Source organism: Macaca mulatta, chromosome 10, assembly GCF_049350105.2.
Source record: "Macaca mulatta isolate MMU2019108-1 chromosome 10, T2T-MMU8v2.0, whole genome shotgun sequence".
NCBI classification, from domain to species: domain Eukaryota; kingdom Metazoa; phylum Chordata; class Mammalia; order Primates; family Cercopithecidae; genus Macaca; species Macaca mulatta.
Genome location: NC_133415.1, coordinates 84,900,324 through 84,916,639, shown reverse-complemented (window position 1 = coordinate 84,916,639; position 16,316 = coordinate 84,900,324). Strand labels below are relative to the sequence as shown.

The 16,316-nt window shown below is 48.8% G+C and overlaps 1 protein-coding gene across 1 annotated transcript in view; it reads right to left on the bottom strand.

Moving 5' to 3' along the window:
- HCK (HCK proto-oncogene, Src family tyrosine kinase) overlaps positions 1–16,316 on the bottom strand; it is a 50,046-nt gene that overhangs the window by 9,794 nt on the left and 23,936 nt on the right. Inside the window, 5 exon segments of the mRNA NM_001435700.1 lie at positions 4,005–4,081; positions 5,830–6,009; positions 7,770–7,922; positions 8,279–8,428; positions 12,436–12,539. Coding sequence (NP_001422629.1) covers positions 4,005–4,081; positions 5,830–6,009; positions 7,770–7,922; positions 8,279–8,428; positions 12,436–12,539 — 664 coding nt within the window.

Here is a 16,316-nt window from a genome sequence, read left to right as displayed (position 1 = left end):
AATGACCATGATCTCTGTTTTACAGACATGGAACCACTTGTTCCAGATCACACCACCAGGAAAATTCTGAATGTCAGACTCAAACCAGTCTGAGGACTCCCAATCCAGTGCTTCCTGCTGCCTCTAAATAACCCAGCACTCCAGTGCTCCGGCGGACTGCAGCTGGGTGCAGTCTGATGAAATTATTCTGGAAGCCAGGGCGTCTGACCAGACAGAACAATCAAAGCACCACCGGCGGGCTTCTCAAGGTCTGAGGCAAGTGGGTGGCGCACTTGCAAGGAGTGGACAGCAGGGGGCACCCGAGGCAGTTAGAATGGAGACCCATGCTTTTCTTTTTTCTTCTTTTTTTTATTTCTTTTGAGACAGGGCCTTTCTCTGTCACGGAGTACAGTGGTGGGATCACGGCTTACTGCAACTTGTGCCTCCTAGGCTCAAGCAGTCTTCCCACCTCAGCTTCCCAAGCAGCTGATACTATAGGTGCATGCCACTATGCCAGACTAAATTTAAAAAGAACTTTTTTTTTTTTTTTTTTTTTTAGAGAGAGACGAGGTCCCACTACGTTGCCCAGGGTGGGCTCAAAGGCTCCTCCTGCTTCAGCTTCCCAAAGTGCTGGGATTACAGGCCTGAGCTGTCACGCCCAAGGGAGACCCAGAGACCCAGATTTTTCAGTAAAAACTTGGAAGAGACTCTAATTTTGTTTGAAATAGTTAGATGTGGGAATGAAATGGGGATGAGGTTGCCAGGGTGGAGTGAGACAGCATCTTGGCCCTCGGAGTGTGGGAAATTTATGGGTCCTTAGATGAACAGTTAACAAAAATTATTATGCTAATGGAAGGCATCATAGCTTATTTATAAGATGATACTTAAACACTTACGTGACATTTACCATGTGCTTTGGAGGAGGCACTTTTGCTATCAGCCCCATTTCCACAGACAAGAAAACTGAAGCCCAGAGAAATAGGTAAGTGGCCCCAGCTTACACAGCTTGCAAGTTGCGGAGCCACGGATGGAGCTCCAAAAGCGCTGCTTGGGGTCCACACTTATATGTTACTCGGCCCAGCCTTTTTGCCTCGCTTTTCTTCTGGAGCAAGCACTAAACTAATGCCGGTAGTTACCACTGTTTGATCCTCACTGGCAGATGCCCATATGCTACTGATTTTCACAGGAGCTCAATGGGGCAGGGATGACACCCCACTTAGGAGACAGCAGAGGGTAATCGCTTAATGGCTCTGGAGCTGGACCAACTCAGCTTGAGCGCTGCAGCTCTGTGATGTCTAGCAAGTTGTGTCATCTCTCTGTACCTCACTTTTCTTCTCTGTAATAGCACCTGGTTCCAAGGGGTCATGTGAAGATGAATCCCCTAAGCCTACGTCAAAGGCTCAGTAGAGTGGTTGGCACATAGTTAAGTATTTATTTCAAGAGTGGCTCCCAGTGCTCCCAGTGGGGGAAAGTGGCACTCAGAGAGGTTAAGCAACTTGCTCGAAGCTACACAGGCAGAGGTGAGATCAAAACAAAACTCTATGTGACTCCTAAGCCCAGATGCTAATAGTGTTGCTTCTCAAGGATTTGCTGACTGAATGAATAACGAGTAGGTTTATTGGGCCCAGGTGTAAGCACTGCAGGTTGATAAGGTGGTGAGATTTCATGACCCCCAAATAGGGTGCCTTGAAACTTGGTTTTGCTTCCAAAGGGAGTCACAGCATCAGGGCTGGAAGGACCTGCAGAGCTCTTCAAACTGAATCCTATGGATGCCTCAAGGTTGTATGGGTGGGGGAGACAAAAGAAAGGCCACAGATAAGCCCCCACCCTGCTTCAGTCAGAGCAGCTCTGTTTTGACCTGTTTGTATATATGCAGCTACTGCGTAACATTTCGACCACAGAGCTGTGACCACAAAAACACCACATGTGTGGTCCAGTTCTCTCATTTCCACCTGCTGCTCCAAGCTGCCTCTCTGAGTCTGGAGGTGAAGACCAAGGCCCCAGGTGGGCTCCTTTCTGTCCCTGGGCTCTGAATCTACCTCTGCTTCTGGACAGATGAAGGCCCAGAACCTCTTTTCCTCCCTTGGTTTGTTTTCCCCTCTGTGAAATGGGGAGAGTGGCTCTTGCCCAGTCCGTAACTGCTGCCCAGCAGGGTTTCTGCTAGTTCGAAGATGACAATTTAGCAACAAACCAGTCTATTGTCTCCCAGAGGACCTGGCCCATTGGAGTGAAAACACATTTCCATATGCCTCTGGCATTCCAGGCTCTGAAAATAGGGTCTTTTGTTACACTTTGTGGTGTCCTATGGGCCCCTGGAATTTGCATACTCAAATGAGCCTTGCCCTTGGCATCTCCAGCAGGCCCAGCTGAGGCCCAGGCAGGGTCTCACTCAACTCCAGCCACCCTCTGGGCTCCTGCTGAGTAGGCTGAACTCCTTCACCTACTTTTGCACAGGCTGTTTCTTTTGTCTAGAAGACCCTTCCCTTTTCTCTTCATTTATTGAACTTCTACTCTTCCTTCAGGCTCAGCCTAGAGGCCACTTCCTCCAGGAAGCATTCTCTGATTGCTCCTGGACCAGGCTAAATGCTCTAGCTATGCACTCTAATATTACCCAGTCCTTACACTCTGTTTTTCCATACATCGGAGAGAGAATGAGAGAGGACAGAAGTAAAAAACTGCTCAGGCTGGGGGTGAGAGGAGCTGCAAGAGGCGTGGGGAACATGAGAAAGAAAATGAGGTTTTCAGCAGTGTTTCTGCGATTTGCGAACATCATTTACTTTGTTAGCTACTGTGCTGTTTTGACTCAGCCAGGACCACTTGGGTCATGGTCCCTAAGAAATTCGGTTATTTAATACCCATCTTCCCTTCTGGACTGTGAACTCTATTAGGACAGGAACATTTTCATTTTGTTCACTGCTATATCCCCCATAATTAGCACAGTAACTTATGCAAGCCACTTGACCACACTGGGGCTCAGTTTCCGCATCTGTACTTTACTTCTGCTCTATGCCTCAATTTCCTATTCTGTAAAATGGGTTTGTGGCCGGGCGCGGTGGCTCAAGCCTGTAATCCCAGCACTTTGGGAGGCCGAGGCGGGCGGATCACAAGGTCAGGAGATCGAGACCACAGTGAAACCCCGTCTCTACTAAAAATACAAAAAATTAGCCGGGCGCGGTGGCGGGCGCCTGTAGTCCTAGCTACTCAGGAGGCTGAGGCAGGAGAATGGCGTGAACCCAGGAGGCGGAGCTTGCAGTGAGCCGAGATCGCGCCACTGCACTCCAGCCTGGGCAACAGCGTGAGACTCCGTCTCAAAAAAAAAAAAAAAAAAAAAAAAAAATGGGTTGATAATTACCTACCTGTGGCCAGACTGTTATATCGGTGGAGGGGGCGTCCCTGGGATTTGTGTTCTTGGTCAGTCCCCTCCCACACTGATTCTGGGCATGGCTATGTGACTTGGCCAATGGGCCATTAGCAAGCCTGATGCAGGCAGAGGCTTAACAAGAGCCTGCTCATGAAGGCTTGGCTCCTGGTCCAGCTCCGTTTTGGAACCCAGCTGCTGCGCCGTGAAGAAGCTCAGGCTGGGTGATTGGGTGGTTAGGGGCCATGTGGAGACACCCTGGAGGCTGAGCCATGTCTTGAACATTCTAGCCTGGGCAAGTGCCAACAGGATGCATCCGCACCTCACTTTACCACAACAAGCAGAAGAACCACCCAGCTGAACCCCAGGCAACCCACAGGATCATGAGAAATAACAATTGTTGTTGTTTCAAGCTACTAGGACTTGGGTGGTTTGTTATGCCAAAATAGATAACAAAAATCCCAGCCTATAAAACTTATAGGATGATTAAATGAATGAATACATGTATAATAAAATACATGCAAAAAGCGTAGTTTTATACTGAGCTCTCAATACATTTTAGCCATTATTATCACTGCTGTCATCATAGTATGTGGTCAGTAAATATTTGGCAAATAAAAAAACTGAATTCCTGTTTTCCTTCCCCATTTCCTCGTTAGGCTCTCACCTGGGCTGAGAAATCAATGAGTTTTGGCAAAGGCTGTTTGCTGCCCTCATCACTTTTCAGAAAGTCCAGCAGGCTTCCTATATGGGGGAGAAGGGAGGGACATTTACTACTTTTACTATTTAATGGCAAAAACCACAATTACTTTTGCACCAATCTAATACTTTAGTGTGTGGTGAAGATTTTTCGCAGTAGTAGATTTAAATACAAATATTTGTTTGCAATTCCTAGTGTTTGAGAAAGAGAATTTGAATTTTTGTGAAGTGACTTTTTGATTGCTAGATGAATTCTGGGACTGAGACAGCCCCTGAGCCTGGATGGCCGGGATCATGCCTTCACAGGACTGGCATAATTGCACAGTTAAAATGAAAAAGGCTTGAGGTTTCAAATCGCCCTAAATGGGATTGTGTGAGATGATTCTGTTTATCAAAAACTGGGCAGAGTGGCTAGGCATGAGGCTCACACCTGTAATTCCAGCACTTTAGGAGGCTGAGGCGAGAGGATCACCTGAGGCCAAGACTTTGAGACCACCCTGGGCAACATAGAAAGACCCCATCTCTAGAAGAAATTTACAAATATATATGTTAGGCCAGGCTCAGTGGTTCATGCCTGTAATCCCAGAGCTTTGGGAGGATCACTTGAGCCCAGGAGTTTGAGACGAGCTGGGGCAAGATGGCGAGACCCTGTCTCTAGAAAAAAATTTTAGAAACTGGGCATGGTGGCTCATGCCTGTAATCCCAGCACTGTGGGAGGCTGAGGCAGGCAGATCACGAGGTCAGGAGATCGAGACCATCCTAACACGGGGAAACACCGTCTCCACTAAAAATACAAAAAAATTGGCCAAGCATGGTGGCAGGCGCCTGTAGTCCAGCTACTTGGGAGGCTGAGGCAGGAGAATGGCGTGAACCCGGGAGGTGGAGCTTGCATTGAGCCGAGATCGCACCACTGCACTCCAGCCTGGGGAACAGAGTGAGACTCCGTCTCAAAAAAAAAAAAAAAAAATTTTTTTTGGGATGAGCTGGATGTGGTAGGGCATGCCTATAGTCCCAGCTACCGGGGAGACTAAGTCGGGAGGATCCTGGAGTCTCAGAGTTTGAGGGTACAGTGAACTATGATCATGCCACTGCACTCTGGCCTGGGCAGGCAGAGGGCAACCGTGTCTCTAAAAATAAATAAGTAAATAAATAAATAAAGTTAGCTGAGTGTGGTGGCATGGGCCTGTGGTCCCAGCCACTCGGGGGGCTGGGGTGGGAGGATCACTTGAGCCCGGGAGTTATGATTGCACCACTGCTTGAGTAACAGAGCAAGACCTGTCCCTAAAAAACAAACAAACAAAAAATGTCAGGGGTTGAAAATGGTTGTGAAACAGTGGCCTAAAAAATTCCCTGAGAAATCCTGAGCTGTGGCAGGGTGGGGGTGGGAGCAGAACTGCTGCTTTGCCAGCTCCCTCTCCCAGGGCATTGGCAAGTACAGGGAAGGCGGCTGATGCAGGAGAGTGGCACCCCCACCACCCCCACCACACCCTGGCCCCTAAGGCTCACTGTGAACCATAAGCCCCTTCTCCCATCGCCCAGGAGTATTCTGGCCCCATTCCCTTCTCCTGGTAGCCCCTTGTTCTCCCTTCCCCAGTGACCCCTTAACATGATCTCACCGCACTAACCAGAAGGGCTGAATTGTTGCATATTAGATTCTCAATGAGTACTTGTTGGAAGAGCTCCTGGCCAGATTGGGGCCATCTCAAGGGCAAGAACCATGTCCAAGCTACCCTTGAGCCCGCAATTGACCAGTATAGGCCACAGCCTGCACCCCCAGCCCCAGCATGCAGCACCTTTGGCCATGAACTCCGTGATGATGTAGATGGGCTCCTTGGTGACCACTGCATGAAGTTTGACTAGCTTGTCATGCTGTAGAGTTTTCATCAGGTTGGCCTCTGCCAGGAAGGCCTCCACCGACATGCTCCCTGGCTTCATTGTCTTCACCGCCACCTTGGTGTGCTTGTTGTAGGTGGCTGGAGGGGGATAGAGAGCAGGGAAGGTGATCAGAGCCCACTGGTCTCCCTTACCTCCCTAGAAGGCCCCGCTGCAGACCTGCCTCCTCCAGAAAGCCTTTCCTGCTCATCTCAACTCTCAGAGAGGGAAGCGAAGTCATGGGCTTAGGCCTCAGACAAATGTGGGCTGAAAGGCGGGTTCACCACTTCCCAGCTGCGCACACTAGGGCAAGTCGCTTAACCTCTCTGAGCAGGTGTGAGATGTGCTTCCTCAGCTTCCTCATCTGTAAAGTGGAAATGGTAAGCCTTGCCTTTGAAGTGCTGTTGCAAGGATTTAAAAATAGCTTTAAAATACCGCTCAGGTTATGTCACATACACACACTGCCCACTTTAATCTTAACATTTTCTTAAATAAATGCCAGACTTACTATGACTCCCAGGCCCTGCATGGCCCAGCCTCGTCCTCCTCTCTAGCCTCATCAGCCACTAAACTCCCCTTCCCTTTTACGTGCCAGTCACCCTGCAGGTCACTCAGTCCCTCAAGCACCCAACTCCCCTCCCACCACAGGGATTTGGCACATGCTGTTCCCTCACCTCACCCCACCCTGCTTCATTTGGTGGTTCTTGTCAGTTTTATACTTGCTTGGATTTCCATTTTGCCTTGGCTTCCAGGAAGCTCCAATCTAGAACCGTGGGCTTCCTGTAGTAGGAGTCTAGGGCCTTATATGATATTTTTGGCTTTCCAATCTCACCACTCAGATCTGTCTTACCTTCCTTTCCATATTTTCTTTTTTGTCAAATTCTTTTTAATTTTATTATTATTTTTTAGACAGAGTCTCACTCTGTGTCCCAGGCTGGAGTGCAGTGATGTGATCTTGGTTCCCTGAAACCTCCACCTCCGGGGTTCAAACGATTCTCCTGCCTTAGCCTCCTGAGTAGCTGGGATTACAGGCTCCCATCACCACGCCTGGCTAATTTTTGTATTTTTAGTAGAGATGGGATTTCACTATATTGTCCAGGTTTGTCTCGAACTGCTGACCTCAAGTGATCCACTCACCTCGGCCTCCCAAAGTGCTGGGATTACAGGTGTGAGCCACCGTGCCCGGCCTTGCATGTAGCAGAATCTCAATAAATATAGCCAAAATACATGGATTTTAAACTTATTTTATCTGGCTGAGTTGTTTGCATCCCTGTAAATTGTCTTCGCTCCCATCTGGAACATAGTGGAGTATTAACACAGCAGGGTCCCCACACTGGGCTGGGCACTGCATCTACCCCACACCCCTGCAAAGCAGGCAATGTTGTTTTTAAGTCCTTGGGGAAAATCAGCAGTTGTAAGATGTGCTTTTCTGATTTTCCCACAAGACCCTAACAGTGCTGGGCACACAGTAGGTGCTCAGAATAACCTGTTCATCAGTTGCCTGGAAATCTGCAAGCTGCATTTCCCCATTCTTAATTTTCATCATCTGAAAAGGTCTCTGGTTATCTCATTCCTAACCTATTAGGCAGTCCCCACTCCGTATGAGGGAGGGATTCCTCATCCGTGACACCTGCTTCCCAGAAGGAAGTTTCTGATCCCTACAGGACTGGTCTCAAAGGCAAATCAGTGTTTGCACAGCAAGACAATTTGGTTTGCTATCAGAGAACTGCTTCTTTATGGCTATTATTTAAATCTCCACTTCTGCTGCATTCCCACTTTGCCATAAGGTGTTCCTAGAAGCAAGTGACCTCCCTCTCCCCTCCACCCTCTGGCCCTGTGGGCTCTGGCCCTGGGTCCTTACCCATCCAGACTTCCCCAAACTGCCCAGCTCCAAGCTTCTTCTCCAGCTTGAGGGATTCCCGAGGGATCTCCCAGGCATCTTTCTCCCAAGGCTTCTGGGGCTTGGAAGACACGCAGGGCACCGACAGTTTCTGGCAGAGCCCATCGCTCCCCTCTGGAACAGAGTCCCTTGTCAATTGAGAGCAACAAGCACCGAGCCAGCCAGCCAGAGGTTGCTCCTCGGAGGCCACCCTGCCTGGCCCACTGGATCTGTCCAGTGTTCCACCTGGTGGCCACCATCAGAGACATTCCCAAGCAAGCAGAGTGTGACGGGGTGCCACCTCTACATCCTGGTCACCCCACCCTCCTGCTCAACAGTCCTAAGCCTTCAGAAGCACCCAAAGCATCTGTCTGGGGATGGCCAGGAAGAACACAGCAGGTCTCAGGGGCTGCAGTGCATCCATGACTAGGAGTCTCCAGGACCATCGCGGTGGGGATGCCGCCGCCCCCCACCCCCGGGGTGGGACTCACTCTTGTAGTGGTCCACCAGCTCCTGCAGGGTGCTGAAGGTGCTTCGGGGGGATATGTAGAAGCCCCCGTTGTCCAGGGTCCGGATTTTGTAATGTTTCACAGTATCTCCCTGCCGAGGGTCGTAGTCTCGCACGGACAAAGAGTAGCTTCCTGAATTGACCAAAGAGAAACCCCTCAGAATGGCATCTTGGAGGCCTGCCACCTTGCATTAGCACTCTCACACCCCATAAGGCTACCGCTCGCACCTCAGCAGAAGTGCACGAGGGTCTGAGTGGGCTGTGGGAGTCAGGCATCCTGGGCTCTCATCCAGGCTCTACCACACCCCCCCGTGAGACCTTGGCCACGTGACTATGTCACCTCTCTATGCCTCATTTTCCTCATCTGTAAAATGGGAATAGTTTTCATGCCTCCCTACCTGATCCTATTGCCTGATGGCTAAAAGAAGTAACCCCTGTAAACGACTTGGAAACTGAACACTCTGCAAATGTTGGCTATCATCATCATCATCTTCATTATTTCTGATCTATTGATCCATCTTTCTATCATCTACCCTACAAAAAACCAAGAAACCATACTGTACTTTTTACTTTTTCATAAGAACTCAGGCTATGACTTTTCTGGAAAAAATCCAGAAATCCAGTTCAGTTATTGAAATATGAACACGCTGTGGTAGGCTCAATAATGGTCCCTCAAGACGCTCATGCCCTAAACCCTGGAACCTGGGAATATGTTACCTTACATGGTAAAAGGGACTTTAGATATGTGATTAAGTTAAGGATATGGAGATGGAGGGATTATTCCAGATGATCCAGGTAGCCCCAGTGTAATCACTTGGGTCCTTGTTAGAGGGAGGTAGGAAGGTCAAAGTGGAAGAGGTGAAGATGGAAACAAGAGCTTGGACAGATGTCAGGAAGGGGCCATGAGCCAAGGAATGCTGTAGTCTCTGGAAGCTAAAAAAGGCAAGAAAATGAGTTCTCCCCTGAAGACCCCAGAAGGAACCAGCCCTGCTGACATTTTGAGCCCAGTGAGGTCAGACCACTGATCCCCAGAACTGTTAGAGAATAGACGGATGTTGTTTTAAGCCAGTTAGTTTGTATTAATTTGTTACAGCAGCAGTGGGAACCTAACATACATATTAGGCTAGTGCAAAAGTAATTGCAGTTTTTGCCATCGAAAGTAGTGGAAAAAACTGAAATTACTTTTGCACCACCCTATATTATCACATAGAGCAGAAACACATAAGTCTTTCAGATCATGGCCACCGTTTTGCCGTTTGTCAGCTGAGTGCCCTTGGGCAAGTTATTAGTCCTTATGTCTCAGTTTTCTCTACCATGATAATAGCACAATGTCATAGGATTTGGGGAAGTTTAAACTTTTTTTTGTGTGTGTGTGTGTGTGTTGGAGTCTCACTCTGTCACCTGGGCTGGAGTGCAGTGGTGCAATCTTGGCTCACTGCAACCTCTGCCTCCCAGGTTCAAGTGATTCTCCTACCTCAGCCTCCTGAGTAGCTAGGATTACAAGCATGTGCCACCATGCCCAGCTAATTTTTGTATTTTTAGTAGAGATGGGGTTTCGCCATGTTGGCCAGGCTGGTCGCCAGCTCCTGAGCTCAGGTGATCCACCTGCCACAGCCTCCAAAAGTGCTGGGATTACAGGCTTGAGCCACCTCACCTGGCCAGTTTATACTGTTGAATGAATAATAGTTTACCATACATGCCAGGCAAGTTCAAAGCACTCTGTGTAAATGAACAATGAATAAGAATAATATTCATTATAATGAATTATAACTACATAAATTATATTATTTATTTAATGAATGAATAACTTCCTGGGGTAGGGGTTTTATAATATCGTCATCCTCATTTATAGATGAGGAAACTGAAGCCCAGAGAGGTGAAGTAACTCACCCACAGTCACACAGCTAGTAAGTGGCACAGCTGGGATTCAAATCCAGGCAGCTGGCTCCAGAGCTGCTCTTAGCCACTCTGTCCCAGTTGTGGGTGAGACTGGCTTGGTTGCCGCTGGATGGGGCGTGGCAGGATCCAGGAAGCAGCAGGGTGGGATTCAGGGGCCTCATGCTGCAACTGTTATTAAATAGGCTACACTTCCCACCATGTCCCATCTCAGAGGGCTGTGAAAGCTGGACCAGGCTCATTTTCCTGCCCCACAGATCTGTGATGGTTTCTTTGATTTCTCTGCCCTTGTCTGCAGAATGGACCAGCCCAAGCCAAAAGCTGTCCTGGGCACAGCTAGAGAGGAGAAGCGCTGGGCTGTGCACAGCTTTGTCTTTTTGTCTCCTTTTTTTTTCCCCCTGGGAGCTTGAACAGGGCTTGCTGGGTGGGAGAAGGCAAAGCCCTAGCATTTACTGAGCTGCCACACTGACTGTGGGTAGCATTATCCTAGCCACATGAAAGCGTCGCCAGTTCAGATAGCTGAGGGTCAAGTAGAAGGCCACACGAGGAACACGCCTTTAATCAGTGTCCCCAAATCTGTTTGCTTCAGGGTACTGTGAGGTCACATTTTATACAATGTACTTGGCTTCTTTGAGTCAAGCAGTTGTGAACCTAAATAGTAAAGGTGGACTTAGAGCATGAAATCTGAAATCACAAGAATCCTACTGATGTTCATTGCTTTGAGGCAATGAGCCTCAATCGATGCCAGTTTGAGCTACGTGATGTTTTCCAGGCCTGTTCTTGCCATCCATGCACCCAACCAGCATGAATCCACCCTTGCAGCACAGAAATTCCAGGAAGCTGGTCACCTGACATTAAAACTTCCAAAAGCTTCCAAGGAGCATTTTCAGCAGAGTCCCAGAGAAGGCTGGCTTGATTCTCTTCTGGTGACCTCATCCTACCTCATTTCCTTACAGAGGAAGGAAAGGAGGAAAGAGGCTTGTGGATAAGATATACTGTAATAGGTATTTTATTTTATTTTTTTAGAGATGGGGTCTTGCTGTGCTGCCCAGGCTGGAGTCCAGCGGCTCCATTATGGCTCACTGCAGCCTTGAACTCCTGGACTCGAGAGATCATCTGACCTCACCCTTGCAAGTACTGGGGAGTACAGATGTGCGCCACCACGCTTGGCTAATTTTTCAAATTTTTCGTAGAGATGGAGTCTCATTATGTTGCCCAGGCTGGTCTCAAACTTTTGGGCTTAAGTAATCCTCCTGCCTTGGCCTCCCCTACTTGGTCTCTTATGGGTATTTAAAGAAAAAACAAAACAAAAAACAATCCTGATACTTTGTAATCCTGACACTTTGGAAGGCTGAGGTAGGCAGATTGCTTGAGTCCAGAAGCTCGAGACCAGCCTAGGCAACATGGCAAAACCCCATCCCTACTAAAAAGAAAGACAGACAGACAGATAGAAAGACAGAAAGAAAAGATTAGCCAGTGTGGTGGCACCTACCTGAAGTCCCAGCTACTCGGGAGACTGAGATGGGAGATCATTTGAGCCCAGGAGGCAGAAGTTGCAGTGAGGTGAGATTGTGCCACTGCATCCCAGCCTGGGCAACTGAGTGAGACTCTGTCTCAAACAGAACAAAACAGGCTGGGCTCAGTGGCTCACACCTGTAATCCCAGCACTTTGGGAGGGTGAGGGGGTGGATCACAAGGTCAGGAGATCAAGACTATCCTGGCCAACATGGTGAAACCCTGTCTCTACTAAAAATACAAAAATTAACTGGGCGTGGTGGCAAGTGCTTGTAATCCCAGCTACTTGGGAGGCTGAGGCAGGAGAATCGCTCAAACCCGGGAGGCGGAGGTTGCAGTGAGCCGAGATCCCGTCACTGCACTCCGGCCTGGCAACAGAGCGAGACTCTGTCTCAAAAAACAAAACAAAACAAAAACCAAAACAAATGAAAAACCAAGTTAGTGAAGAGCAAGCTTCAGCTGGATGTTTCTTTGTTTTCAGGGCCTAAGCCACATGGCACTAGTGCCACTGACCTAAACCGGCAGCTGTGGGGAATTAGAAGGGCCAAGCCAGGCACAGAGCCTCAACCGTCCCTGGCTCAGGTGGTCAAGAGCAGGAGAAACCTGGCAGCCACAGCACCTGGTTGGGTTTTTCAGCGTTTGCTAAGGCATTTTCCAAGGGAAGGGTGGTGGCCAGTCCCACCTGGGGCACCTCTGCAGGGAGGACAGTGTGGGGAGGGCTGGTGTCACCTTTAGTGGTCTCGCTATCCCGGATCATGAAGGAGCCCAGCATGTTGCCGGGAGCCAGGAGTTGGCGCTCTGCGTCCTTCCGGCTGATGCCCTTGAAGAACCACCTGATGGAAAAGGGAGGGGACAAATGTGAACCTGGGGTCGTGCAGTCCTGTCCTGCCTACACAGGGTGCCTGTGGCCATGCAAGTCCCAGGGGGATGTCAGGATACAGAGGGTCTGGCTTCCTGCAGCATCAGTTTTACTCAAGGATTTTTTGGGGCAGAAAGGGGAAAGGAGCCATTCTTTTGATATCCAAATAGACATTTTACCAAGGTGAATCCTGTGTGCTGAGACTGAAGCCTATGCAATTTGGAGCAGGGGAGCTTCCTTTAAGAAAAATAATACAGCATTCCAAGTGCAAAAAGCTGACGGGTCATTCCAGTGCCGCATGCTGTGAGGGACAGGAAGACAGAGTGGAAACAGACAGCAGTCTTAACCAACTGTGGTCAAAGTCTTACTTTTGCAGATTTCACAAGCATACAAGATCCTTCTTGGGACCTTGGAAACCTGTGAAGGGCCTGAGTTTTGTTAGCTTTGCAACCAATGCTCCTCTGCATATACAGAGTTGAATGTAAAGTTGGCATGAACTTCTAAGCTACAACGTGAGATTGGAAAGAATTTTATACTTAGGATCATATCCTGGGATCTTTTCTTCATTCTTCCTGAGTATTGGAGATATTTGAGTGGAAAAGTTCAAGCAGCAGCAGCTGAATCCATTCTCACCTTCACTAGGGTGAGGAGCAGTTGGAAAAAAGCCGCAGACCTGACTGACCTCAGCCCACCTTGGCCCTGACACAAACCTGCAGTCTGACTTTGAGCAAGTTCCCTTCCTCTTTGGGCCTTTGGTTCCTCTGTTATCAATTGGGGAGAAAGTTAACATCTATCTTGCTGTCTACCCAACAGCTCTATGGAGTTGTCACCTGTATCATTCCTTTTTTTTTGAGACCGAATCTTGCTCTGTCACCCAGGCTGGAGTGCGGTGGCATGATCTCGGCTCACTGCAACCTCTGCTTCTTGGGTTCAAGCGATTCTTTTGTCTCAGCCTCCCAAGTAGCTGGGATTACAGGCATGCACCACTACACCCAGCTACTTTTTGTAATTTTAGTAGAGACGGGGTTTCACCATGTTGGCCAGGCTGGTCTCGAACTCCTGACCTCAGGTGATCCACCCACCTCGGCCTCCCAAAGTGATGGGATTACACGTGTGAGCCACTGCTCCCGGCCCCATTTTATGGATGATGAAATTGAGGAACAGAGAGGGCAAGTAATTTGCCTAGAGTCACACAGCTGGGAAGTTGTAGAGGCAGGTTTTGAGGCTAGGCAGTCTAACTCCAGAACCCGAGATCTTAATCACCATGCTATGTTGCCCATCTACCTTCTTTGCTTTCATGTTGTAAAGTGACTTGTGCCATGGTAAAATATTCAACAATGTAAAAGTAAGAACTGTCTCCCTGACAATTCTGCTCCTAGGAAGTTATCCCATGTATCTTGCACAAGGGAGAAATGACATATACACCAGGAGATTCGCTGCAGTACATGCCTGGAAACAACTTAAGAGACCACTGTATGGGGCAGAGGTTAAATGGACGGTAGGACATCTACGGGACAGACCCCCTGTGGTATAAAAAGGAAGGAGGTGTCCGGGAGCACTGACTCACACCTATAATCCCAGCACTTTGGTAGGCCGAGGCAGGCAGGTCCCCTGAGGTCTGGAGTTCGAGACCAGCCTGACCAACATGGAGAAACCCTGTCTTTATTAAAAATACAAAATTAGCCAGGCATGGTGGTGCATGCCTGTAATCCCAGCTACTTGGGAGGCTGAGGCAGGAGAATCACTTGAACCCGGTAGGCGGAGGTTGCAGTGAGCCGAGATCGCACCATTGCACTCCAGCCTGCGCGACGCAGTGAAACTCCTTCTAAAAAAAAAGGAACGAGGTGCTGCATGGAAGGTCTGAACGAGAGGTATGGAACAGTGTGTGTGGTATCTACCACTTGTGTGAGACAAGTGGGAAGAGATGTCTGTTCTTATATAAGGAAGAAGCATCTGGGAGGACTCACGAGAAACTGGTTGCTTCTGGGGAGGGGTTGGGGACAGGGTGGGAAGAAGACTTTTCACTCTCTCTTCCACATGCTTCCCCACATTTGCATTTTGAAACATTTGAAAGTATTGCCTATTTCAAGGGGGAATGAGAGAAACTAAGATTCCATCCCGCCCTGATTCCGAAGGTCCCAGTTGTGCTCCCCAGAGGCAACCTCTGTTAGCAGTTTCTTGATTCAGACACAAGGACCCCTGAGTGCCCTGAAGACAGATATGTGTATTCATTTTTAATTTTTATTATTGTTTTTTGAGATAGAATCTCGCTGTGTTGTCCAGGCTGGAGTGCATTGGCATGATCTCGGCTCACTACAACCTCTGTCTCCCAGATCAAGCGAATCTCGTGCCTCAGCCTCCGAGTAGCTGGGATTACAGGCGCCCGCCATCACACCTGGCTAATTTTTGTACTTTTAGTGGAGGCAGGGTTTCACCATGTTGGCCAGGCTGTTCTCGAACTCCTGACCTCAAGTGATCTGCCTGCCTCGGCCTCCCAAAGTGCTGGGATTACAGGTGTGAGCCTCCGCGCCTGGCCAGATATGTGTATTTAGATCAGTGGTTCCCAAGCTGGGTCCCGGGAGCAGCAGCAGCAGCAGCTACCTCACCCAAGAACCTGTTAGAAATGCACATTCGGAATCTGACAGTGGGGCCCCGGAAAGCACTTGTTAGCCAGCAATCCGGGCGATGCTGATGCTGCTCGTGTCTGAGAACCCCACCACCTAGGTTATTTTGCCTTTGTTTGCAAATGATAACCCCCCATTCATGTTGTCTACACTCTGCATTTTCCACTTAGCAATTATGTTGCCTTTGAGAAATAATACCAGCCATGCCTCCTCCAAGGTTGCTGCAAGGACCACATGAGGTGACCCAGGCATTCTGTAAGTGTTCAGACCCTGGACTGGAGAAACAGAATGGGATGACCCAGGGCAAAGCCTGGAAGAAGGAGAGAGAAGAAGCTCAGAGCCCCCAGTTCCATGATCACTAAGAAGGGATGGCATTATTATTATTATTTTTTCTTTTGACAGAATATCGCTCTTGTCCCCCAGGCTGGAGTGCAGTGGTGTGATATTTCGGCTCACTGCAACCTCTGCCTCCTGGGTTCAAGTGCTTCTCCTGCCTCAGCCTCCTGAGTAGCTGGGACTACAGGTGTGCACCACCACACCCAGCTACTTTTTTTGTATTTTTAGTAGAGATGGGGTTACACCATGTTGGTCAGGCTGGTCTCAAACTCCTGACCTCAGGTGATCTGTGTGCCTTGGCCTCCCGAAGTGCTGGGATTACAGGTGTGAGCCACCATGCCCAACCAGAAGGGAGTGGCTTTAGAGTGGGAAAAGCCCAGACGTTTTCATTTTTAACAGGCAAGCATCCCAAACCCATAGTACCATCTAGCTAGAAAGAGGAGGCAGAAGAGACAAAATAATGGGAACTGTCATTTGTCAACTTTTGATTGGCTGGTTTTTAATGGGATGTACTGCCACCCCTCAGTATAGTCATCTTTTTAATCATCAACCTCATCCACCATACAGAGAACATCTCCAGCGGGGAGCCCCATCTGAGTCATCTTGTATCCCTGGAATAGGGAATCAACAGGTATCTGTTGGATGATGGATGGATGGATGGATGAATGGATGGATGGATGGGTGGATGGATGGATGATTGAAGTATATTTTTAGAGTCAAACTAGACACGAGAAGAACCCACAGCCAAGAACGATGGGTTACGGGGAGCTCCTTGAGGGTAGGGAGATATC